Source organism: Eleutherodactylus coqui, chromosome 1 (genome assembly GCF_035609145.1).
Source record: "Eleutherodactylus coqui strain aEleCoq1 chromosome 1, aEleCoq1.hap1, whole genome shotgun sequence".
In the NCBI taxonomy this organism is placed as follows: domain Eukaryota; kingdom Metazoa; phylum Chordata; class Amphibia; order Anura; family Eleutherodactylidae; genus Eleutherodactylus; species Eleutherodactylus coqui.
The window spans coordinates 490,919,431-490,947,117 of record NC_089837.1 but is presented as its reverse complement, the minus strand read 5'-3'; the positions used below and the strand labels follow the sequence as shown (position 1 = coordinate 490,947,117).

At 42.9% G+C, this 27,687-nt stretch overlaps 1 protein-coding gene across 1 annotated transcript in view; it reads right to left on the bottom strand.

Annotated features, from left to right (window-relative positions):
• TRPC6 (transient receptor potential cation channel subfamily C member 6) overlaps positions 1-27,687 on the bottom strand; it is a 175,272-nt gene that overhangs the window by 43,446 nt on the left and 104,139 nt on the right. Inside the window, exons 3-6 of the mRNA XM_066586559.1 lie at positions 25,235-25,423; positions 22,682-22,846; positions 19,827-20,043; positions 2,960-3,193 (exon numbers count right to left, since the gene is read on the bottom strand). Of these exons, the coding sequence (XP_066442656.1) occupies positions 2,960-3,193; positions 19,827-20,043; positions 22,682-22,846; positions 25,235-25,423 (805 nt within the window). The remainder of the gene's footprint in view (positions 1-2,959; positions 3,194-19,826; positions 20,044-22,681; positions 22,847-25,234; positions 25,424-27,687) is intronic.

Below are 27,687 nucleotides of genomic sequence, written 5' to 3'. Positions count from 1 at the left end.
GTATTAATTCATGGCTGAAGCTTTCGCAATGGCTGACACCATCAATCTCTCGAGATGCTTTTTACTTTTTTTGCTACATAAAATGCAGTATAATGAGGGATGATTTATGTATGAACTGACACTAATGGTGAAATGCGCTGTCAGCTGATTGCAGCAAAACATCACATTTTCCGACTTCCGGATACTCAAGGAGATGTTCCGCAGGGAAGCTTCAACTCGAGACCCAAATTGGTTGTCAAATATGTTTTTGTGTTCTGTGATTTGTCACATTTGATAGAACTTTGATTTAAAAAAAAAAAAGGTTGGGGTCTTGCAACGGTGACAACTGGGACCTTAGAAGAACATTAGTGCTGCGAGTTATTCATCAGTGATTTAACCCCTTACTGTGTGGATTCTCCTAGAAGCACATAATCTGCATCGCATTTTACCTCCTTTATCCATAATTTATTTGCATTCCGAAAGGATTTCGGTGTAGTCACAACCAAACTGACTGCCTTTGAAATTAAAGAAACCCAAACTGACTGACGTCCTGTTTATTTCCTCTTATAAGCAAGAGCCGCCAAAAGAAACATTGCGTCTTTAAAGTCTTTACGATTTCATGTTGCTGCTCCTCTAAGAGAGGCTGGAAGAAACGATGCTGATGCTTATTTCACTGCACACAATAATAAGTCCTAAGCACTCCATCCGGTTAAAGGGAGACATACATCATGGAGAATAGCATAGAAAATGGCCAAAATGTAACCGTATGGCACATGGAGATCAGAGGATTTAGTGCAAGTACTATATACTGGTGATTCCAGCCATAACTCCATTATTAAAGGAAGTCTGCCACCAGATTTTGGGCAACCAACTTGAATACACAGGTGGTTGCGCAATGATATGAAGACTATAATGGCGCATGCGCATGATGTCAGTCTGGCTGCGCAAGCGCAGTGGCGTTGCCCATGTGGCGTCTCCATCAGTAGTGAATGGAAGGGGATTTACTGCAATGGGCAGGGATACAACTGGACTGCATGCACAGGTGAAACACCCAGTGGATAGTGCTACCCTCATGTGCATAAAGCGTGTGACCCAAAGTCCGGCCTGTATCAGGAGAGTAGAGTCATACTCTTCATATCATTGGGTGACCACCGGCGTATTCTGTTGGTTGCCCGAAATCTGGTGACAGACTTCCTTTAAAAGGCTTGTCTTGGACTTTTGCTGTTGATGACCTCCCCTGAGGACAGGTCATCAGTGGTTGAGCTAATAATGAGGGAAAATGTTGGAGCAAGCCCAGATAGATTTAAATGGATATCATGACCACATAGCAAAACTAGGGATGAAAAATCAAATTGGTCAAGAAAATAGCTGCCCAACCACAAACTGCCCTGTGGAAGTAGGGCACAATGCTTGGTGCGAAGTGACAATACAAAAACACTGGTGATTTGGCACAACCTCTCCGCAAATATAACCCATTTGTGTGAATGGATGATTGGAGTTTCCTTTATTTGATTATGTTAAAAACTAGCATATAAAAGGGGGCATTAGAATCCCTTCATCAACTGAGCTGAAATCGAAGGTTTGAGAAGACAGAAGGACAGTAAGAGAGGGTGTGCAGGGTACAATGCAGACGGATGAGCTAGATGAATATATATAATGTAGAGGAATAGACTGGACGGATTTGATACAAATGTTGATGAATTTCGGGAAGATTGGGAGAGAATTAGATGATAAGGAAAACAATTTATAAATAGAGATGAGCGAACGTGTTCGGCTCCGCCCCTTTTCACCCGAGCACCGAACTTTGCGAGCAATTCCGTGTTCGGGCGAAAAAAGTTCGGGGGTCGCCGTGGCAGCGCGGGGGGGTGCGGCGGGGAGTGGGGGGGAGAGGGAGAGAGAGAGGGCTCCCCCCTGTTCCCCGCTGCTGCCGCCCGCGCCGCCGCACCTCCCCCCGCCGCCCGGCGCCGGCCGAATACTTACGCGCGGACACTGAAGTCCTCGGATAAGCCGGTGTCTGGGTGCGTAAGTGTTCGTTAAGAACACGTTCGCTCATCTCTATTTATAAATGTCAATATGATGGATGGAACATAATAATGGCAAAGCTTTGGGTAGTAATGGAGGAACACATGTATGCTACTGATAGAATGTGAGGAACTGAAGGTGGAAGATGAAGGGGGGGTAGCGGACAATTTGCTAGGTATTGGCTGAGTGCAAGTACTATATGTTGGTGAGCCATAACTCCATCATAAAAGGTGTTGTCCAATACTTTTGGGACCTTTACTATTGATGCCTCAGGATAGGTCATTAGTAGTTGATCCGCAGGGGTTTGTTGCTTGGGATCCCCGCTGATCAACTGATCACCAGGTCCCCTGTTATTGCAGACACCACTGGAAGCAGACAGCACTATCAACATTGTAGCCTCCTCGTTTGTTACCGTGGGCATAGCTCGCACTGAAGTCAACGGAATCTGTGCCTGCAGTACCAAACTGAGCCACTGCAATACGGACAGTGCTATATGCTTCCAGTGCTGTCTTCACTGACAGCAGGCCCAGCTGTTTTGGATGTGAAAATCCTGCAGAATCGGCAGCTGCAGCATTTCCACTACATGTAAACATATCCTAATATCTTTGTGGCAAGATCTCACATCAATTCTTACATCTAAAACCACATTCCACTCAAACACCGCCAGATCAATGGTAAATTTCTTAAAACAGGTGTAATTTACACCAAAACTCTGGCTCAACACCGATAATAAATGTGCCCCATTTTGCAAGTCAGTTTTGCCATCTGATATACAGTAGTTACTCATGATACATAAGTGCATGCATTAAATGAAATATGAAGGCAGCCAGATGATGCAGTCCCAAACCTTAGTGATGATAGGAACAGGTGCACCAACACATGGTAGATCCTCTAAAAACAATGTCTTTGATAGTAAAAAGGGAAATAGGTTTAGAATACTGATTTGTGGTCTACTCACCCAGAGTGTAGTATTTTATTTCAGGGGGTAGTGTAGCACTTGTCACGTCCTTGATGTTCTCATCATCATCAACAAAGTTCTGTGCCCGAGAGGCATGCCAAAATGCCATGAACCTAGCAATGAATGATGCTGCAAAAATGGCCAACATCCCGAAATCCAAGATATTCCACAGTTCAAACAAATATTCCCTGGGCCCCTGTGACCAAATTTCTTTACATTCGGACCAGATCATTCCTGCGAGAAGTCAGAATAACATTCTATTTAGAAAGATACAATTAACGTAAGACAGAGGCTCAGAGACTAAACATAGCCCTAGGAACAGATGCAGGCCTAGTGTATTTTGAGAGGATGCAAACCATTTGGGATGGGAGCGATTACGAGTAGACACGGAAGTGTAAATATTATGACTATTGCCGAAGGTTCTTGGAAGTTACATTAGTCGAACTGCAAGGAAAAGACAATCACACACTTGGAAAACGTGAACAAATGTTTGTATTTATACATACAAACCCTTAAAGGAGAAATCATCTACCCCGTCATGGATAATAGATCCCATTAATGGAGACTAAATCAGAAGTTCACATTGATAGAGACAAATCTAGAAGATCATATGGATGGAGACCTATTAAAAGTTTACATTGATAGAGAGCAAGTTAGAAGATCACATGGATGAATTGAAGACCAAGACAGTAAATCACGTTGATGAAGACCAAATCAGAAGATCACATAGATGGAGAAAAAAAATCTGAAATCACACTGATTGAGACCAGATAACAAGATCATGGTGATGAAGACCAAGGACACATAATTGGGGAAAAAAAAGTTAGAAGATGACAGTGATTGAGACCAACTCAGAAGATCACAGTGATGGACACCACATCAGATCCTAGTGATGTAGTCCAAATCAAAAGATCACATTCATGGAGACCAAGTAAGAAGATCACATTGATGGAGATTAGATCAGATCACAGCGATGGAGACTAAGTCAGAAGATGACATTGATGAAAGCCAAGTAAAAAGATGACATTTATGGAGGTCAATTAAGAAGATCACATTAGTAAATTCCCTATATTTGGATCATCGCCAACTATTGGAACATGGGGGCTGGATACTCTATAGAGAGTATGAACTCCCTCTGTTCCAGTTTCAGTTATTGGAAATACGTGACACATGTTAAAGGGGTTGTCCAACCAAGTCAACCCCATTTCATAAGGCTACAGGGACCTGCCACTACATTCACATGTAGCACACTCAAATAAATGGACAACCACTTAACCTATGGTTGCATGAGTCCTCCAAATTGAGACCCACTTTTTGCAGTAACGTCAATAAGGGGATTCTATGAGATTTATAAGTCATAACAGAGAATATGGGTACAGTTTCTTCTTTTTTGGACAATTCCTTTAAGCAACCCACAATACAGATGTATTCTTCGTCAAACAAATATTCAGTGTGCCACAGCTGTTTGTTTGGTTTACAGAATATTCATTCAGCACCTTGCACTATTTGCATAGCCCATGGTAGTCTATTGACTACTGGGCTACGCATATAGTGAAGGCACATTACAGCATTGCATGCTGCACCAGTCAAGATAAAGAAGAATACATCTGCACTTTTGAATGTTGTATCAGAACTGGGGTGGTTTCAATACTCAATACCACTCATTCCCAACATGATTACTATGGAAGAACATCAGAAAATGTTTTCACTCCTGGAGAACCGTGACTTTCACTTCTACCTCAAAGAAGCTTAAAGGAGATGTCCCGCGCCGAAACGGGTTTTTTTTTTTTTAAAACCCCCCCCCCCCCCCGTTCGGCGCGAGACAACCCCGATGCAGGGGTTAAAAAAACAAACAGCACAGCGCTTACCTGAATCCCGGCGGTCCGGCGTCTTCATACTCACCTGCTGAAGATGGCCGCCGGGATCCTCTATCTTCATGGACCGCAGGGCTTCTGTGCGGTCCATTGCCGATTCCAGCCTCCTGATTGGCTGGAATCGGCACGTGACGGGGCGGAGCTACACGGAGCTACACGGAGCCCCATAGAGAAGAGGAGAAGACCCGGACTGCGCAAGCGCGGCTAATTTGGCCATCGGAGGGCGAAAATTAGTCGGCACCATGGAGACGAGGACGCCAGCAACGGAGCAGGTAAGTATAAAACTTTTTATAACTTCTGTATGGCTCATAATTAATGCACAATGTACATTACAAAGTGCATTATTATGGCCATACAGAAGTGTATAGACCCACTTGCTGCCTCGGGACATCTCCTTTAATGTAAAAGAGGGTAAAGAATTTTGGCTTAGAATTGTTGTTCAAGCTATGTTTGTCAGCCCTGCTGTAAAAGTGGTGGCTCTAGCTGCTACTGTCCTATGAGGAACCCATGACCAGGTTTCAAGAATCGCCAGGGTAACGGAGAATCTTACCGTGTTTCCCTAAAAATTAGACCTACCCCTAAAATGAGCTGAGATAATCAATGCAGCGCTCTATGAACCCATGAGATGCCTCTGATTGGTTCTCAAACGCCATGGCTCAGCCAATCAATGCAGCGCTCAAAGAACCAATCAGAGCCATTGCTTCCTGGAGGCGGGGTTTACATACCATGTTACCAGGAAGCGATCTTCTATTGGCAGCTGAGGACTAAAGCAAGAGCACCAGAGACCAGCGAGAGGGACCCTGTACGGCGGCTGCTAGGTAAGTATGATAAGACATCCCCTGAAAATAAGACCCTGTGCCTCTTTTGGGGCAAAATTTAATATATGACAGGGTCTTATTTTCAGGAAAACGCGGTAGTTGGAAATTACTGTTCTATAGTTTGGAAATGGTTAACGTTCACACGAGAGATCATTTTTCACAAGAGGAACAACTAATAGGGCTGCACCTACTGTTGTCACTTTTTTCTAAAATGTCAGCCACTTCTAATTTGGTCAAGAGGTCAATTTTATCTTTTGGGTGGAAATTCTTTTTTTTAAGACTGCAGCAAAACCTGTATATACGTGAGCACTTAACCCTTTCCAATCCACTGTCTGACGTCTGAAGACATTCTGATTGAAGGCTGTACAGCTCCGATGTCGGAAGACGTCTGGCAGGGTATTCTTACTGTATATTGCCAGCCTCTCTGTTGTTGGGGGCCTCTCCAGCATGTCACATAGCGCAGTACTGGCTCTAGCCAGCAGATGGGTCCATTGTGAAATGGCAGAAAGAGAAAGCCCCCTAGGAAACACTGAATCCAAAATTAAATTGCAAAGGGTTAATATGTCCTGACACAATTTAATACAACCTGTTATTAGTCGTAAACCCTATTAAGTAGGTTCACTGATACACAAGAGAATGGAGGACAAGCGAATGCACTTTCATTTAGGTGGAAAGGATTTTCTATTTAAATGTCAAGTCTCTGGCAGCCTTCTGCTGCCTTAGTTCTGACATGACAGAGCCGTCTATCCCTGAGCGTCTGCTTAGTGTTGTTTGCAGGATAGATCTACTGACACACAATATAAACCTTTGTCTCTTGTCAAGTGCTCCTGCCAATGCTATTAAATGAGGTTTTGTTGCAAAGAGCATCAAAGGAGGAAAACCTCAGTAGATCTCCAACTTTTATATACCGCAGTATAACTATTAATAACGTTCTCCCATCTGTACATTCCATTATCTGGTGAAGCTACTGTATTTCAGGTGAAGACGCTCTTGATCAACTCTTCATGTTAATTCCTTTCCAATGTTACTAAAAAGACAGCAGTGGTATACTTAGAAAACATGGATCACCATAGCAAAAACGTAAATGTACCACCTTCCCCATTAAGGTGTCCAGTTTTGCCACCGTGGACAGTAGGGCCTAATATATGTCTCCTATTCCACGCCCTTTAACATGACCCTTAAAGGGGTATTCCTATCCATAGCATATACCATAAAGCCCCCCCCCTTTGTGATCCCTTTATATTGAGATTCCGTTCAGTGATTTAATGCAGTTGCCAGCTGACCTCTTTACCTTTATAATCAATGGAGAGTGGAACTCTTTTCATTGAATCCAGATGTGTGCAAGCGCAGTCACTTCTATTTTGAAGCTAATGCAACAAGTACTGGGTTAGTTTTGAACTATCCCATAAGAAATAGAGCCTAGTAGCAAGTGATTAGCACAAACGTCCCCTCCAAATGGTATTGTCTTTTGTGGTCTTCCTTGGTATGCTGGAGGGCCAATTCAACCCTTTGCTTAAGCCACTAATGTTTTGGCATCTGTTTAAGATGCACAACCCCTTTTGAGAATGCGGGTGCCAGGAATCGAACCAGGGGACCTCCTGCTCTCCAATCAGTGGCTCTCACTACCGAGACTTCCCGTTGCTGACTTCTGGCTTCCTCTCTGACTACGCTACCCACCTCATCTATTTGTACTGCAAATCGAGATCTCCCGTTGCTGACTTCTGGTTTCCTCTCTGACTACACTACCCACCTCATCTATTTGTACTGCAAATCGAGACCTCCCGTTTCTGGCTTCCTCACTGACTACACTACCCGCCTCTTCCCTCTGTGCTACAAACTGAGACTTCCCGTTGCTGACTTCTGGCTTCCTCTCTGACTATGCTACCCATCCCATCTATTTGTACTGCAACCCAAGACCCCCTGTTGCTGACATCTGGCTTATCCTTGACTACTATCCAGACCTGCAGCCATTACACCTGAGGTCCCAGCCTCTTGCCCAAAATCGCTATATCGGGGGTTAAGGTCAACCAGATGATTGCCCTGAATACTGCTCTTGGCAACCCAGCAAACTGTTGATGCCAATTAAAGCAGCAGCCAGCCTGACATTTGTGTTGCCATGGTAGCTGCAGGGAGAAAGTAGTATTAAATTTGCCACTAACAACACTGTCCATGTCACAGAAGGTGGCGGGGCTTCAGCAATCTGACGCTCACATCATTTGCAGGGAAGAGGTGAGTCTATTTGTTCTTTTACACATGTTCAACTGCTGCCCCAACAAGCTCCTTCTCATGGCAGTTGCGCAGTAAGGAGTATCAGGGGATTTGCGAGCCAGTGATTGGGTGGGGTCTCAATGGAGGTACCTCCAGCGATTTAGACATTTTTCATCTATCCCATGCATAAGTTTAAGGGTGCCTACCCACTGGTGATTTTTTTTTCCTGTGATGTTTTGCGTTTTTTCTCAAGAGCAATTAGTATAGAATGTGTTCTTGTCCATCTGGGTTTTTTTTTCCGTTTAGTGGGTTTTTTTCACATAGGAACTGTCAGTTGCATATGTGTCCTTATTTTTCTCTTAATGCACCCATGATTGTCAATGGAGGGCTGCAAAAAACGCGTAAAAAAAAGCCACGAAAAACGCGCAAAAACCACGCGAAAACGCCGCCTTTTTCACGCGCGAAAATCGGCAACGCAAGTGGGTAGGCGCCCTTAAATGTCATTTTTTTTTATCAAGCAGATTGCGGGATTATTTACCTTATTAACTTATTTTGTCTTGTGTATGTCTCTTTCCAAGAAACTGGAATTGTGCTTAAAGCAATCAAGAACATAATGGGGGAAAAGCCTAAAGAGGTATTTCCACCTTTAGACATTTATGGCACCGAACAACTTGATGTTTTTGGCTTTTTTCCCCGAGCTTCAATTGTCTTGCTGTCATAAAATTGACCTTTTAATAAAATTACAGTTTATCAAAGGTGACAGATGATATTTCAACTTCAAACAAAGGAACTGTGAAAAAAGTTATGAGATTTAAAAGTATTTTTGAAAAAGTTTTCTTTTTAGAATTTTGGAGCAACAAAGAAAAGTCTACAGAATTCTGTGCCAATTCTGCAATGAGCTACAGTACTGTTACATTAATCTATGACAGGAGAGATATTTTGTAGATATTACACAATGCCCAAGCAATATTATGAGTCTTATCCCTATCGGACATGATTACCCTGTTTTCCTGAAAATAAAACATACCCTGAAAATAAGACATAGCATGATTTTCCAGAATTTTTAAGGATGCAAAATGATTTTTCAGGCTTTTTGAGGATGCTTGAAATATAAGCCCTACTCCAAAATTAAGCCCCGCTAACAGTTAATTAAAAAAGTCAATTTAAATAGTGTCCAGGCAGCTGTATATAAGTGAATTGGCTGCTAGAAGGTTTTTAGAAAATCAGTGGAGCCACAATCAAAACTTTTTGGATGATGAATGTGCCACAATAAAAAGTATTCTAGGAGATCAATGTGCCAGGATCAAAACCTTTTAGAAGATCAATGTGCCATGATGAATAATTATTTGGAAGATAACTGTGCCGCAATGAAAAGGTATCTAGTATATCAGTGTGCAAGGGTTAAAAGTATTTTAGAAGATAATGTGCCACAATTAGAGATGAACGAGTATACTCGCTAAGGCAAATTACTCGAGCGAGTAGTGCCTTAGCCGAGTATCTCCCCGCTCGTCTCTAAAGATTTTGGGGGTCGGCGGGGGGCCGGGAGCGGCAGGGGAGAGCGGGGAGGAACGGAGGGGAGATTTCTCTCTTCCTCTCCCCCCCCCCCCCCGCCACAACTCACCTGTCACCGGTGCCGGCCCCCGAATCTTTAGAGATGAGCGGAGAGATACTTGGCTAAGGCACTACTCGCTCGAGTAATGTGCCTTAGCGAGTATACTCGCTCATCTCTAGCCACAATCAAAACATTTTAGAAGATCATTGTGTCACAATGAAAAGTACTTTAGAAGATCAAAGTGCCTTGATCAATAATTACTTGGAAGATCAATGTGCCACGATTCAAAGTACTTTAGAAGATCAATGTTCCACAAGTAAAAAGTTTTACAACCCCAATTACTAAAAAGTTGGGGAGCTTTGTAAAATGTAAATAAATATGAAGCAAATCTCATAACCATATATCATTCACAGCAGTATATACAACACATATCAGAAGGTGAAAGGGAGACATTTATCCATTTCATTTTAAAAAATTAACTCATTTAGAACTTGATGGCAGCAACACATCTCACAAAAAATAGACATGCTATGACCAGGGAATCCGAGCTGCAGCGCCAGCTCCTGACAGCTTTGCTGTGACAGATTGGCCATTCCGTGTGGACGAGGTTTTTGACAAATCTCGTGCACATGGTTGGCCAATCCCGGGAATAGCGTCCGCGGGCAGATTTAATGCAGTGAAATTCTGCACGGAATTTCCACGGCAAATCCGCCCTGTGTGAACTCAGCCTTAGAAGATCAATGTGCCACGATCAAAAGTATTTTAGAAGATCAATGTGCCACGATCAAAAGTATTTTAAAAGATCAATGTGCCACGATCAAAAGTATTTTAGAAGATCAATGTGCCACGATCAAAAGTATTTTAGAAGATCAATGTGCCTCGATCAAAAGTATATTTAGAAGATCATTGTGCCATGATCAAAACTTCTTAGATTAATGTGCCATGATCAAAACTTTAAGATCAACGTGCCACAAACAAAGGTATTTTAGATCAATGTGCCATGATCAATAATTATTTGAAAAACCAATGTGCCACCATCAAAAATATTTTAGAAGATGAATGTGGCATAATCAAAACCTTCTAGAAGACCAATGTGCCATGATCAATAATAATATGGAAGGTCAATGTGCCACTATCAAAAATATTTTTTGCCATGATCACAAGTTACATTATATAATTAGTTAGCACTGGAGTTATTTAGGGAGTAGTGGGCATTAACCTTAATAAAGATGTTGTACCTTTGGTAGAGCTCTTAGTGGGAAATTGGGTCCATTGTGAGTTTTACTATAAAGAGACTCTATTGGTGGTGGATCCAGATAGCATAGGCCTTCGTGTGCAAGAACAGTATATGGGCCTTATGCTCTTGATGTCTCTCTATCAGTACATGTAAAGCCATGACATTCATTAGCTCACATGCAATCTAATAGACAGGAGGAAGCTGTTCTTAAGTTAGGGTCCTTTTAGACGAGCCGATTCGTGTGGACGAGTGAGTGACGTCACCGCTAACTCGTTCGCTCCCGTGCAGCCTGGTTAGACAGGCAAATGCACTGTTGGCTTGTTCAAATGAGAATCGTACAGTCCCTGTATAAGTGGCGGAGAGGGACTGAATGAGTGCTGTTAAAATTAATCGATAGGTGAACGAGCCAATGGTGGTTTTTATACTTGGAGACAATGGCTTGCATTTAGACCAAATGATCATCGCTCATTTTTGCTTGTGGAACAGTTTTTTGAATGAGAACTAATCGTTTCGTCTAAAAGCACCCTTAGTGGGTTCCCTTATCTACCGGGCCCCTGTGCATCCAACCGCACAGGTCACACATATAGACCACCTGTCCTGGGCTCTATGGCTTCTACATATTACCCTGTAGCATTTACAGGAAAGTCTGCCTTACCAATAAATGTAAGTCCTAATTTGCCGAAAGCTCTTTGACTCTCAGTAAAGAGATAGTTATCATAGTTAATTGAACATCAACACACAGTTTAGTGGTTGTAGAGTTGCCTTATGACCCTCGGCGGACAATGACGGATATGTATTCTCCTAACCACATGTATTTCTCTGGTCAGCATTCACAGCACAGACTGCAATAACCAGTTACGGGTCAGAGTGCATGGCTTCATCTGCTTTCTCATTACGGGGGAACAAGTCGATGACAAAGATTGCTGTTATTTAACATTCAATCCAATTTATAAAGCGCTGGTTACAAAGAACCTAATCGGAAGCGCAGCTCATAAATATCAAGGGACCAAACGGACAGCTTGTTACTTGGGTTTTTCTCATTAATTCTCTGCTACGGAATTTCATCTTCTTTCTTACTAATGAGTGACCGCATACAAAGATATCAGATTGTGTATTTTTGAAGTTTTTGAGCACCGCATAGCTTGCTAATTCTGGGAGTATATATTGAATGGACACTTAATTAGAAACCCCGGCACTTTTATGATTAAAGCTTCCCAGTATGGAAATGATCTCCGTGAACCCAGAGTGCGGCACAAAATCACATGAAAAGTTTTCCGTGGATCAGTTTTAGTGCGAATCCACATTAAATGGTAAAATAGAGCGATCTGAGTGACTTCCCACAAGGCTTGGTCATCGATGCTAACTAGATGGGGCCTCACTGACAACTGTGTGGTGTTTTCTTATGCAGTGGTATAGAGAGTACATCGAGAATGGTGTGATCAAGAAAAAACATCCAACGAAATGGGATTCTGTGGACAGAAAAACGTTATCTACGAAAGGTGTCAGAGGAGGATGGCAAGAGCCATTCTAACAAACAGCTGGTGCACAGTCATGCAAATTGCAGCCGAATACAATGCTGGTGCTAACTTGTCATTCTTTAACACAATTGGGATATGACAGTAGATGACCGGTTCCAGTACCATTGCTGTCTAAGAAAGCTGAAAGGCAACATTGGGCAAAGGAGTGCAAAAATTGGATCAGTAAGCAGTGCAAAAACATCTATGGACACATTTCATCGTTGGACTGGCCCACTGGGGACTTAGGCTTTCAATTCAATAATGGGCAAAAGATGACCCAATTAGAGGTGACTTTGGAGCCAATCACTTGCCACTAAGATTTATTCTTATTGAAAGATTCACAAATTGTACGGATTTTTACAGAAAGTGGACCCACTGGGCTAACCAACCAGCCTGGTTATTAAACCAGAGCGTGAGACTAGCCAGTGACCCCAGCTGACAGGAGTACCTACAGAAGGGTAGCTGGTCCTAACGTAAGCAGGAAGATGGAAGGGTCCCTGCCTATAAGCAGAGTAATCGCCCCGATAGGGTTGGCCGCACGCTGAACCTGGTGCCTGACTAGCCCTGACAGAAACAGGGATGAAATATGAAACAATGAAAGGGAAACACTGCACAGAACTACTACTGAGATGAGCAAGAAGGACAAACAGAAAGGAAATGAACACACATACAGAAAAGGCAAAGGTACAAATGGAACAAGCAGACAAACAGTAAAAGAGACTAAAGGTCCAGAAACAGGGGACCTAGCAGTGGCATGCCCAGAGGAAACACCAATACTGAGGCAACCAGGAAGTGGACCAGCTCAGCTTAAATAGGAAAGCAATTGCTCATTAACTCCTCAGCTAAGCTGACAGGTAGAAGGCTTATTACCCATCTCAGCGCTGGATGAAGACAAACAAAAGATCCAAATTCACAGGAATAGCAGAAAGATACCTGTGGTTACCTGGAACCACAAGAGGGCAGCAGACATGAGTAGCAGACCTTACACAAACAACCTATTAGACCTTAATAATGATATGTCCTGTGTGTACAATGAGGATAACAAAGATTATAATAAAAAAGTGGACGCTTACATGTTTTGCATAAAAGTATCCTTCAGAATAATATCCTTATATGTATCCAAGAAACCCCACTTGCATTACTTTAGACATGATGAGATTGTTCCCAGCAAGAGAAACCAAGTAATCTTGTAGATATGATACCTTTTAATGGCTAACAAAAATACATGATGTTATAGCGAGCTTCCAAACCAACGCAGGGTTCTTCCTCAGGCTTAAATGAAATAGATCCGAAGAGGCATGCATATTTATACACACTTATGACAAGGCATAGACATGGATGTGATTGGTTGGCACTTAATGGAATACTGCAACAGAAACAGAAACATTTTTAATAAGACACTGATAGGTGAGTGAAAGTTCTATGGTCCCTGAATTACTGTTAGGGGGTCCCCAGGCCAGGAATACTGCAAAAGAAAACAAACATTTTTATGGTCCCTGAATTACTGTTGGGTGTGTGTGTGTGTGTGTGTGTGTGTGTGTGTGTGGTGGTGGTGGTGGGGGGGGGGGTCACCAGGCCAGCAGTGTTATCTGTGTTATACAATTCTCATATCTCCCATTCACGCATAAATCATCATGAATAATTTAACCCTCTATTGAAAGTGTCAAAAGTTGTTATGAATTTATATTCCCAAATTCTTCTAAGGCTTTGTGACTTGAAATCACCCTTTAATTTCATAACTCTCATATCTCCTTGGGGCAAAAAGAAGTATGATTGGACACCCCCTCCTGGCCGCAACCCCACTTTGGACAAACACATAGACTCATTTAGAAATATGGTGCAATCTACTATACTGGACAAGCATGGAAGGGAAACATTTAATATCAATATGCAGGAAAGAAGGGCCATCTATGCACTTAAGAGCAACAAGGAGATCACCATTAGGCATACAGATAAGGATGGTGCTATAATCCTCATGAATACATTGGATTAGACGAAAGAAGCAGATAGACAGCGGACAGACACCAGATACTACACCAAACTGGATCAAGTCTGTCTGTGGGCTCCACAAAACTTTTGGACTTGATACCGGAGAACACCAGGGTTGGAACATTCTATATGCTTCTAAAACTACACAAAGCTAGCAACCCAGGGAGACCAATTATCTCAGGTGTGGGAACCCTCACTGAAGGGATCTCAGGATGGGTGGAAGGTGTCCTCCAGCCACTGGTGAGAAAAACAAGCAGCAACGTTAAAGACACTACAGACCTACTGAACAAACTATTAGCCATAGGTCTCCTTCCCGATGTAGCGATCCTGGCCACTATGGATGTGGAATCCTTGTATTCCAACATCCCACACGAAGATGGACTGACCACCTGCCAGGCACACCTTGAGACCAATGAGGTTGCCTCTGAATCCGTGTTACAACTCACAAGATTCATCCTCACACACAATTATTTCTCCTTTGGCAAAGATATATCCCTGCAACTCACTGAAACTGCCATGGGCAGTAAAATCGCACCGCAATATGCCAACCGTTTCATGGCAAAATTGGAGAGTGACTTTCTGGCAAACCACTAGCCTATTTTTGCTACATTGATGACATCATAATCATCTGGCTCAACACTGAACAAGAACTAATAAAATTACATGAGAGATTGTATGCATTCCACCCCACCATAAACCTGACATTAAGCTACTCATTTACTGAAATCAACTTTTTGGACACCACCATAAAAATTTCATACAACTCAATACAGACATTCCTATACCGAAAACCAATTGATCGGCCTACATACCTCAGATGGGACAGTTTCCATCCTAAACACATCAAAAAGTCCATCGTCTACAGCCAGGCCATCAGGTATAACCGGATCTGCTCCAACCCAACAGATAGAGAGGAACATTTACACCATCTTAAAAGACATTTTTAAATCAGGGCTACCATCCCACCTCAATTGATGACAAAATCACAAGAGCCACCAGGACACCCAGAAATCATCTCCTCCAATACACAGAGAAGGAAAGAAACAATCGTGTGCCTCTAGTAGTGACCTACAATCCGCAACTAGAGGTACTAAGGAAAACTGCAAAGAAACTCCATCATACCCTACACAAGGATGACCGTCTGAAAACCATATTCCCGGACTCTCCACTTCTGTGTTACAGGCAGCCTCCAAATTGGAGGAACTTTATCATCAGGAATGCATTGCCCTCTGACACACAATATGGAATTTATCCCTGCAGAGTGAGGAGCTGTAAGACCTGCTCACATATACTGACTGCGGACAGGATATGGATCCCCAACACACAGCAGGACTATAAGATCCCAGGGACATTCACATGTCCCACGTCTGATGTTGTGTACCTGATCCTATGCAGTAAATGTCCTGTTGGGGGGCTTTATGTTGGAGAAACAGGGCAAAGACTAAAAGCGAGGATGAGGTCATATCACCACACAATTAAACAGAGAAAGACAGAATTACCTGTGGCCGAGTAGTCATGGACATGACGTAGGAGATAAGAGAGTTTTGATATTGAAGGGTGGTTTCAAGTCACAAAACCACAGAAGAATTTGGGAATTAAATTTATAAAAACTTTTGACGCGTTCAATAGAGGGTTAAATTGTTCATGAAGATTTATGTGTGAATGGAGGTATGAGAATTGTATAGCACAGATAACACTGCTGGCCTGGTGACCCCCCTAACCGTAAGTCAGGGACCATAAATGTTTACTCCCTTATTAGTGTCTAGTTAAAAACGTTTGTGTATCTGTTTCAGTATTCCTTTAACCCTTTCCAATCCAATTATTTTTTCTCATTCATTCTCCCCAGCTTTAAATAAATTGGAGCTGGTGAGAATGGATGAGGAAAAATACATTTCCCTGTACCCTCCTGAACTGACAGAGTTCAGAAGGGTGCAGGTGCTCACTGCACCATGGGGGGGGGGGGCCTGCATCTTTCGCATTCTCCCTCTGCCTCCCGCATCAGCGATCATGTGACCGCTGGGGTCAGGTGGCACCCAGCGGTCACATGATCGGCGAGCCAGGAGACAGAAGGGAGAATGCGGAAGACACCGGACAGGTAAGCAGGTCCCCCCCCCCCCCCCACGGTGCAGGCTCCCGGCTCGGCGTTCATGTGACCGCTGGGGTTAGGTAACACCGGCGGTCACATGATCGCCGGCCGGAATCTCCTGCATTACATAGCGCTAATTGAGCGCTATGTAATGTGTAAAGGAGAAGCCAGAAAGGGTTAAAAAACCCTTTCTGCCTTCTCCTCAGGGGTCCTCGATGAGGACCAGTGCAGAAGTGTATCTGCACCCGATGTGTCTGATGATCGGGTGCAGATGCACTCCTGCACTGCAGTGTCGGGCCTGCACCGACATCGGAGCTGTGGAGGGAAATTATGATGTCGGGGCAGGCCCGACATTGGATTGGAAAGGGTTAAGTGCCAACCAATCACATCCACGTCTGTGCCTTGTCATAAGTATGTGTGTCATAAGTGTGTATAAATATGCATGCCTCTTCAGATCTATTTCATTTAAGCCTGAAGAAGAACCCTGCGTTGATTTGGAAGTTCGCTATAACATCATGTATTTTTGTTAGTCATTAAAAGGTATCATATCTACAAGATTACTTGGTTTCACTTGCTGGGAACAACCACATTGTGCTTTACTGGCTAACACCGTACCAAACCTCTGTTTTCTTTAGACATGACGGCATGCAGTGCAACTTAAAAGAATTATTCCAAGATATGAAATTATCCTTTATTTACTGTCTGATGAGTGGGTATCCAACCACTGGGAATCACTGATCACAAAAACTTGGTCCCATGCCCCCTGTTTGAATGTTGGAAATGTGTGCTGCTGTCCCATTCATCTCTATGGGACTGCTGAAGGCAAAGTAAGTGCAATCTTCAGTAGTTCCATTGAAATGAATGGAGAGGCAGCATCCATCCTCAACCGCAGCATCAGTTGTATAGAATGATATGTGTCCCCGTTCCCGCGATTGGTGGTGGTCCCAGTGGTCAGATACCCACAGACACTGAACAGGACATAAACTGACATCTTGCATAAATATTTGCATAAAAAGTGCAGTAACTTTGTATACCGTTTTATGGATACAGCTCCTATGCAAACCAATGCTAGGTTATCAAGTAAACCAGGTGGTGTAACACGTGACTGCAGGATCGAACTACACTTTTTTTTTTACTGTCGGGAATCAAGCAAACCAAGGGTTTAGGTAATTTACAGGCAACCCATGAACCTACGTGCCTTCTACTGGGCCCTGACAGGATGAACCACCCGGACTATTCTCTATTTTGTTGAAGACACAAACTAAACAGATGCACTTAGAGACAGTGAATGAGCTTAGAGACAGTGAATGAGCTTAGAGACAGTGAATGAGCTTAGAGACTGTGAATGAGCTTAGAGACAGTGAATGAGTTTAGAGACAGTGAAGGAGCTTAGAGACAGTGAAGGAGCTTAGAGACTGTGAATGAGCTTAGAGACAGTGAAGGAGCTTAGAGACTGTGAATGGGCTTAGAGACAGTGAATGAGCTTAGAGACAGTGAAGGAGCTTAGAGACAGTGAATGAGCTTAGAGACCGTGAAGGAGCTTAGAGACAGTGAAGGAGCTTAGAGACAGTGAAGGAGCTTAGAGACAGTGAAGGAGCTTAGAGACAGTGAAGGAGCTTAGAGACAGTAAATGAGCTGAGAGACAGTGAAGGAGCTTAGAGACAGTGAATGAGCTTAGAGACTGTGAATGAGCTTAGAGACAGTGAATGAGCTTAGAGACAGTGAAGGAGCTTAGAGACAGTGAAGGAGCTTAGAGACTGTGAATGAGCTTAGAGACAGTGAATGAGCTTAGAGACCGCGAAGGAGCTTAGAGACAGCGAAGGAGCTTAGAAACAGTGAATGAGCTTAGAGACAAGTGAATGAGCTTAGAGACAAGTGAATGAGCTTAGAGACTGTGAATGAGCTTAGAGACAGTGAATGAGCTTAGAGACAGTGAAGGAGCTTAGAGACAGTGAATGAGCTTAGAGACAGTGAATGAGCTTAGAGACAGTGAATGAGCTTAGAGACAGTGAAGGAGCTTAGAGACAGTGAAGGAGCTTAGACACAGTGAATGAGCTTAGAGACAGTGAAGGAGCTTAGAGACAGTGAAGGAGCTTAGAGACAGTGAAGGAGCTTAGAGACAGTGAAGGAGCTTCTGCCGCCAAGAGTCAAGATTCAGTCAAAAACTGCACCTCTTGATCACCTTTCAAAAGGAATTGCCTTTCGGCAGCGCAAGTTTATTCACTGTTGCTCCATACAGCATTTACTAAAGAAGAGGCTCACGCTTCAAAATGTGTTTGTTTTGCTGGTCTCTTTAACCCTTTAACGCTCTATGACATACAGTAACGTCATGAACGTTCGGAGCTTGTATGGAGGGGTATTGAGAATCGATCCCGCTCAATACAATGTGGGTGACGGCTGTTTATAACAGCTGACACCTGCTTGCAACAGCTATGCTGATGAGATTTCGGGGTGCTGTTTGGTTGCCATGGCAGCCGGGGTCCTTCTGAAAGCCCCCAGGGCTGCCATTGCAGATTGCCTAAAAAAACCATGTCTGTGGTGTGGCTTGAAAGATTGCCTGTCAGATTGCATTATAATGTAATTACATACAAGTTCCCTGTGGGGACTAAAAAAATTGTAAAAATCAGTTTTAAAAAGTTGTATTAATGAGTAAAAAAAATAAAAGATAATAAAAATTAAAAAAAAAAAACTTTTGCCATCTGTATAATACAAAAATCTAAATAAAGAAAGAACATATTTGGTATTTCTGCATCCATAAAAGTCCGATGTATCAAAGCAACGCATTATTTACCTCAGATGTTGAACGTCGTCAGAAAAAAATATGAAATGTCAGAATTGCGCTTTTTTTGGTCACCCCTTCTCCAAAAAAAAAAAGTTAATAAAAAGCAATCAAAAAGTCATGTACTCCAGAATATCACCAAAAGAAACTACAGGACGTCCCGCAAAAAAACGAGTCCTCATGCAACTATGTCGACAGAAGAAGAAAAAAGTTATGGCTGTCAGAAAATTATTATATTTTTTTCCAAAGATTTTTTATTTTTTAAAGGTAGTGCAGCAAAAAAACTATGTAAATTTAGTATTGCAGTGATCATACTGACCCAGAGATAAAGGTATTGTGTCGTTTTTGCTGCAGTGTGAACACCATAGAAACCCCCTCCCCAAAAAAAAATATGGCGGAATTTAGGTTTTTTTCACTTGGAAAAGCAAGCATCAGACAGATGGACAAATATTATGATTTTTGAAAAGTGGGGAGGAAAACCCGAAAAAGGGAGCACTCTGTTTTCTTCAAACACCATTAATTTAGACCCATAGGCCTGCACTGGAGCTGCCTACACAAAACGGTAGGAGATTTTTAATTGAGATGATTTTCAAGCTTGCTTCACATTCTATTTTCGATGACCGCCATAGAACAACGGTTGCAATAGTACAAAGCCTTTCTGCCACACAGTACTAGAAAAGCTCCAAGGACAAGAATGAAATAACTAAGATCCGGTCACTTGACCTTCCGGGGCTCCTATAATATGAGGCAAGAGGCACTAAAAATAATTGACGTATTGTCCGCTTGGGAAAGGAAAAAAATCTTTACCTATTACCCAGGAAATAATGAGTAATTCCATCCAGGAGAAGCAGGAGGTTTTCATTCTGAATAGCTGCTTTGCATTATCTGTGATGCTTTCATTAGGAAGGATCTTGGTGCCTTCGAATCTATCGGCCGCATTCATCACTAGCAGACCAAGGAAAATAGTAAATGAGGCCGCATGAGCTACAAACTTCATGAAAGGTCCACGCATTATTTTACCAAGCTGTAAAAAGACAAGATATCACATAAACTGGAGAACCCAATATACAATTAGCACTCATAGTGTACAATGAGCATGGGGCATCTCGGCCATGACGTAATACTATTACCAAGGCAACCCAGTCGTACTTTTATCGACACTCTCAAGACAAAAACACTAAAGATTCCCAAATAAAAGCAAGTGAGAGGGTTTATCAGGTCTTTATAAGTGATGACGGAATCCTAGGATGGGGCCTCATGGAGCATCATGACTCCTTTCAAATTTTTATACTATCACTTCATAGGACTCGGATAACCCTTTTGGTAGAGTAATGTTCTTCTACCCATGACTTGTGTCTATTTCTGCCATTTTTGCACCAAAAACTGGATATGGATGTCCAAGCCAATCCCATTGATTTTAATAGGACTATGTCTTGGTTTCCAATTTTGACCACTAGGGTGATGGAAGTTACACAGACAGGCAAATTTAGTATGAAACATATACTTACGTAGTCAGTTCAATAGTAGCCTTTTAATGTAATAGAGGGCTGGTCTTCTGCTCGGACCTCCCTCTACTAGCTAGCATAGAAAGTATGGTAGCTACAAAGAACAGCTGTTCGGTCTACCTCTTCATGATGGCCCATTTCGTAGGACAAAGGTACAATTGTGCTAGCAAGTGATTTAGGGGAGCCCCATCATCTACCTGTCCCACTATTCAAAAGCTTCTCCTGTGGTGCACTGGGTGATATAACATTATTATGCCACCTGCATTGTTTTGCAGAACTCAGGTCTGGTCAGAGGAGGTCAAACCGCTATCTGACAGCGCAGGAACTAGGACAGGTGACTACCTTTTTATTTGCATTGGGGAGTCTTTTAATTTTAGGTGGAACAGTGTATAGAATTATTTATTTTGGAGGGACATTGTACAGTATTATTTATTTCAGGGGTACAGTACGGTATATGGCAGTTCTCAGGCAGCACAGCATAATCAGTTTCAGAAGGCACAATGGTTGGCACTATTATACTCAGAGAAGACATCTTGTGGTATTATATTGTGGGGCAAAGTGTGTAGTTGTATTGTTTTGGGGAGCACAGTATGTGACGGTATAGTTTTTGGAAGGGAACAGTATGTGACAGATTTATATTCCAGGGAACGAAGTGTGTGGTAGTATTGCTTCAACAGTGCACAGTGTGTGGCAGTTTTGTTTTAAAAGGGCCCAGTATGTGGCAGTATTATATTCAGGCACACAGTTGGTAGCAGTATTGCATTCAGGGGCACAGTAGGCGGCAGTATAGGTGACAGGTGGGATCACATTGTGTGAAAGTATTGTTTTCAGGGGACACAGTGTATGGCAGTTTTGTTTTTAGGGGGCACAGTATGTGACAGTATTATATTCAGGGTCAGAGTAGGTGGCAGTATTATATTTGTGGAAGCACAGTGTGTATAATAGTGCTGTGGCAGTTCTGTTTAAGGGGCAAAGTATGTGGCAGTATTATATCCACGAGCACAGTATGTGGCAGTATTACATTCAGGGGCATAGTAGGTGGCAATATTACAGTCAAGGGGATCGCATTGTGTGACAGCATTGTTTTCAGGGTAAGCTGTGTATAAAAGTTTTATTTTTAGGGGACACAGTATGTAGCAATATTATATTTAGGGGCACAATATGTAGAGCTATGAGGAGTCTGCAAAAGTTAGGAGCCAAAAACACTCCCAGAGGAAGAGATCAGTGTTTCGGTCTCAATGCGCGTCTGAGTTTTTTGGACTTTTTTAGTTTCCCTAGTGAGGCTAGCTGATGTCACCCCCAGCCTGCAGTATCTGTGTATGCAGCCGCTTTCGGTGATGTGGCTGCGGCTCACATGTGTGCTCTGTGCTTTCTCTACTGCTGATCATTGCCTTCTGCTCCTGTTCTCCACCTGCTGCTGCTGGGTAAGTGTTGTTTACATTTATAAATTGATGTTTTATACTTTTACTGCCACCATTTTTTTTTAACATTGCTATATTGCCTGTCTGTACTCTATTCTGCTGCATTCTATATGTCTTTTTGCCTGGTTGTATTAACATAGGCACATTTATCAAGTTTAGTGCACCGTTTGTACTTTTGCAAGTTGTCATGGTGGTCTGGGCAGAATGGGGAAAAGAAGGAAAGACAACAACTACTATATGAGCATGTCATCTGTGAGGCACTGAATGTAAATGCTTATTCAATTGCATTAGTACTGTAGTCACAGCCTTCGATGACACATTGGGTTTTACCATTTACAACAGCTCCTAGCATACCCTTAAATTTGTTCAGATCATACTGGGAGATGCAATAGCAGCTTATAACCTGAAGCGATTTGATTATTAAAGTAGAAATAACTGCTGCATGCCAAGAAGAGAACCTGTTAACAGTTTTCATTCCATATTCCACTGAATGAGGGTCAGGAACGCTATCTTTTCTCCTTAGGGAGAGCACTTAAAAGGTGAGTGAGGAGACTTATAAGGCCATTCATGCTCCTCTGGGTAATATGCAAATAAGGGAGATGGAACAATACCTCTGCAGCACCACTTATTGGAAGACAGCATTCCTGCAAGTCAATGTCCATCTCCCTTATTTTCGGCTGAATGAGTGACAAGCATTTATTATATTAGCATAGTTACAATATAATAGAACGATTACCTTGCTGCATGGTGCGACCCAGTAAACCATTGCAAGAAATGGCAACCCGACCGCTACAGCCAGAACAACCAGAAATTTGACTGCTGTGGTCTGTTGCCGTAAGCCGGATATATTCTCATACCAGATGGAGAGCAGCTGCTGCTGACAATTAGGATGAGCCACAAACTAAAATACAAAAACAAATACAATATATAGAAATAGAACTAAAAAAAGTGTTAACTTTTCATTATCGATAACTTCCCATATTGCCAACTTCTCGTGCCATGCAATTTAATGCTGTGCATTTTATAATCCTCAGAGTGTTTATTATTTTGCACCGTTTTCTTTCTGCTGCTTGTGAATCAGGTATCACACACTCCATTGAGAATGGATTCCGACGAGCGTGGATTCCTAGCCTTATAAAGCCATGATAATCACAGTCTAATGGGACAAAACGAAACCACTGATTTCAGTAGGATTTCAGTGGTTTCGTTTTCACTAGCTCTTTTCCCGGTCATGATTTGTACAGTTGGGAAAAGATAATACCTGCCCTACAGAGGTGTAACTTGAAGCTCCTGAGCCCCAATGCAAAACCTGGAACGGGGCCCCCAACTATAATGCTTTATTCATAGTACTGGGCTCCCTATATGGAGAAGAGAGGCCTTATGGGCCCCCTAAGGCTCCTGGGCCCGGGTGCAACCGCATCCCCTGCATCCTCTATAGTTACGCCCCTGCTGCCCTATCTTTTAACTACATTTAGGGAAGATCGGGAATCTTCCCGCCTCTTTTTTCAAACTCCTACGCTTTGTCGCGAAGTTTGAAATGCTGATAAGGGTGAAAAAATCTCCCTCGTACAGGCGCAGCTACTCTCCGTGCTGCTGAGTTTCTCCCTATCAGCATTTTTTTTACACATGTAAATATGTAGCGTATTTGGATGAGTAAAAAAACCCCTTGAAATCTCATTGATTTAGAGAATAAATACCTGCATATTTATGCCCGCACATTGATTTCAATGGGCTATTACAGTGCATAATACGCACTAAGATAGAACATGCCGTGTTTTTTTTTTCACACAACTGAAAGTCACATATGCAGTTATGAATGAACCCATTGAAATTAATGGTCTCTCTTTGCTGTGTATTACGCATGTGAAATATACACATGTAATACACATGTGAATGCACCCTAAAGGATGATACAACCCTGATTGTATGAATATAGTCCTACAATCCCACCAGGAGACTTGTGATCTGTAGGGGGATCCAGCCTGCAGACCCCTACTGATCTTCTGATATTAATTATCTGAATGACATGTCAAATAATGGGTACAAGCCCATGGACTCTGGGATAGCAGCAATAGGAAACCGCATTGATCGTCAAGTACTTAGTAGTTCACAGATTATGGTGCGACTTTCAAAACAAGAAAGAATTGGACCATTATTACTGCCAATCCAAAAGTTCTAATTGCAGAGTAGCATCCCAGTGTGCGTCATATGCCAATGAGCTGAGTTGAACTGTTTCAGGTTGAACTTTGATAAAAGTTCAGTTTGGCATGACACGAACCTCGGTGGTTTATCTTTGCATTGTTGTCTTGCAGCACTGGTGTCCTAGGTTCAAATCTGACCAAGGACAACATCTGCATAGAGTTCATATGAATCTTTGTAGAAGCCAACACAAACATCTAAGCAGATGTTGGGTTTGGTCAGATTTGAACCTGGGACCCCAGTACGGCAAGGCAACAATGCTAACCACTGAGCCACATTTATGATGGAGGAGTAGGAGGGAAAGAAGGAGGAGGAGGCAGAAGGAAAGGAGGAGAAGAAGGGAAGAAGAGGGAAAGAAGGAGAAGGAAGAGGAGGAGGAGCAAGGAAAGGAGGAGTGAAGGAGAAAGGAAAGGAGAAGGAAAAGGAAGAGAAGGAGGGAAAGGAGGAGGAAGATGAAGAGGAAAAGGAGGAGGAGAAAGAAAGAAAGCAGGAGGCGGTGGAGGATGAAGAGAGAAAGGAGGTGGAGAAGGAGGCGGAGGAAGAGAGAAAGGGAAAGGAGGAGGCGGAGAAAGAGAGAAAGGAGGAGGCAGAAGAAGAGAGAAAGGAGGAGGTGGAAGAGAGAAAGGCAGAGGAAGAGGGAAAGGGAAGGCAGGGGAAGAAGGAAAGGAGGAGGATAAGGAAGAGGGAAAGGAGGAGGATAAGAAAGAGGGAAAGGATGAGGATGAGGAAGAGAGAAAGGAGGAGGACGAGGAAGAGAGAAAGGAGGAGGACGAGGAAGAGAGAAAGGAGGAGGAAGAAGAGGGAAAGGAGGAAGACGGAAAGGATGAGGAGCAGGAGGAAGACGGAAAGGAGAAAGAGGGAAAAAAGGAGAAAAGAGAAATGAGGAGGGAAATGAATAGGAAGTGTAAAGTAGGAGGGAGGAGAAAGGGGTGGAGTTTAATGGCTGTAGACAGTTTTATACACCTGTTTTAGAGGCATTGGTGAAGTTCTGGTTTGGTTCGAACTAATTCAGACTGAACTGATGTTTTTGCTGAAATTCGTCAAACTAGCCAAACCAAACTTTTCAAAAGTGAATAAGCATTCCTCCTACCTTTTTGACTTCATACTTAATAGCAAGCTTTAATCGGCAGAGGCTCGGCCGGCCTTTAGTTTCTCCAGAGCTGTGGATTATGTCTACATCACCATTTAATACTGCTTCCACCTCCTCTGTGTTTCTGCACAAATCAAGAAGTCCAACAACAAAGTCCTTGCATTGCATAGACAATTTTTTGTAGTCATTCTAAAAGACATGTAAAACATAATGGAGAAGTGACTATAAATAGTCAAGAGATGCAAAGCAATAAGGGCAACTCATCACAGATTCCTGTCATCCAGTGTGCTGGGGGCTTTAAAATTGGTATCGCGTATCCTTTTCTTGTTTTTTTCTAATAAAAGGCTAATGAATATTACATTTAGTAGTGTTTGCTCTGCTTTTGTCTTTTTTGTTGCCTCATTTCACATGTTAAATGGATTGGCATATCTACAATAAGATAGAAGCAGCAGATAGAAGTTTAAAAATGCATATGACACTCAATGCCAGGAAGCACATGTAAAGGCCCGTATGTTCACGCAATTTATTTGATTAAATGTCCAATCAAACAAATATCAGCATCTAACACAGAGGCTACCTACACATGGGCGAGCGCGATATCAGGCTGTGGAACTTGGCCCGATATCACGCTCATGAACGTGCGTTTTACCCACAGATGTGAGGCGATTTTCAGGCAAAAACGCCTCGCATCACAACTGTGAAGTACGGATGCTCTCGCACGCGATATAAGATCGAAAGTGTTTTCCATGGATTTCAATGGGAGACCTTTAGAGATGAGCGAACGTACTCGTCCGAGCTTGATACTCGTTCGAGTATTAGCATGTTCGGGATGCTCGTTACTCGAGGCGAGCACCACGCGATGTTCGAGTTACTTTCACTTTCATCTCTGAGACGTTAGCGCGCCTTTCTGGCCAATAGAAAGACAGGGAAGGCATTACAACTTCCCCCTGCGACGTTCAAGCCCTATACCACCCCCCTGCAGTGAGTGGCTGGCGAGATCAGGTGTCACCCGTGTATATAAATCGGCCCCTCCTGCGGCTCGCCTCAGATGCATTCTGACAGAGATCAGGGAAAGTGCTGCTGGTGCCGGAGCTGCTATAGGGAGAGCGTTAGGAGTTATTTTAGGCTTCAAGAACCCCAACGGTCCTTCTTAGGGCCACATCTGACCGTGTGCAGTACTGTTGAGGCTGCTTTTTGCAGTGTTGCACATTTTTTTTTTTTTGTATATCGGCCGTGCAGAGCATTGCGTCCGCAGTCTGCAGTCATTGTACAGAGTATAGGGCCAGTACTGGTGAGGCAGGGAAAGAGATATTCAGGCTATATACGCAGTGGGCTTTTTCCAAAAAATTGATCGCCGTCATCCCGCCAGAGGGAAACAGTATACATAATATTATACGCTGCCTACAGTATCTATCTGCTGGGGGTTGTAGTCCTAATTAATACGCAGCTAAGCGTTACAGCAGGCTTGCGCAAAATTGTTTCCTGCATCTGCTGTTTCTGTAAAATGATCGCCGTCATCCCGCCAGAGGGAAACAGTATACATAATATTATACACTGCCTACAGTATCTATCTGCTGGGGGTTGTAGTCCTAATTAATACGCAGCTAAGCGTTACAGCAGGCTTGCGCAAAATTGTTTCCTGGATCTGCTGTCTCTGTTACATCAGCGCTGTCATCCCGCCAGAGGGAAATAGTATACATAATATTATACGCAGCCTACAGTATCTATCTGCTAGGGGTTGTAGTCCTAATTAATATGCAGCTAAGCGTTACAGCAGGCTTGCGCAAAATTGTTTCCTGGATCTGCTGTCTCTGTTACATGATCGCCGTCATCCCGCCAGAGGGAAACAGTATACATAATATTATACACTGCCTACAGTATCTATCTGCTGGGGGTAGTAGTCCTAATTAATACGCAGCTAAGCGTTACAGCAGGCTTGCGCAAAATTGTTTCTTGGATCTGCTGTCTCTGTTACATCAGCGCTGTCATCCCGCCAGAGGGAAAGAGTATACATAATATTATACGCTGCCTACAGTATCTATCTGCTGGGGGTAGTAGTCCTAATTAATACGCAGCTAAGCGTTACAGCAGGCTTGCGCAAAATTGTTTCCTGGATCTGCTGTCTCTGTTACATGATCGCCGTCATCCCGCCAGAGGGAAACAGTATACATAATTTTATACGCTGCCTACAGTATCTATCTGCTGGGGGTTGTAGTCCTAATTAATACGCAGCTAAGCGTTACAGCAGGCTTGCGCAAAATTGTTTCCTGGATCTGCTGTCTCTATTACATCAGCGCTGTCATCCCGCCAGAGGGAAACAGTATACATAATATTTTACGCTGCCTACAGTATCTATCTGCTGGGGGTTGTAGTCCTAATTAATACGCAGCTAAGTGTTACAGCAGGCTTGCGCAAAATTGTTTCCTGGATCTGCTGTCTCTGTTACATGATCG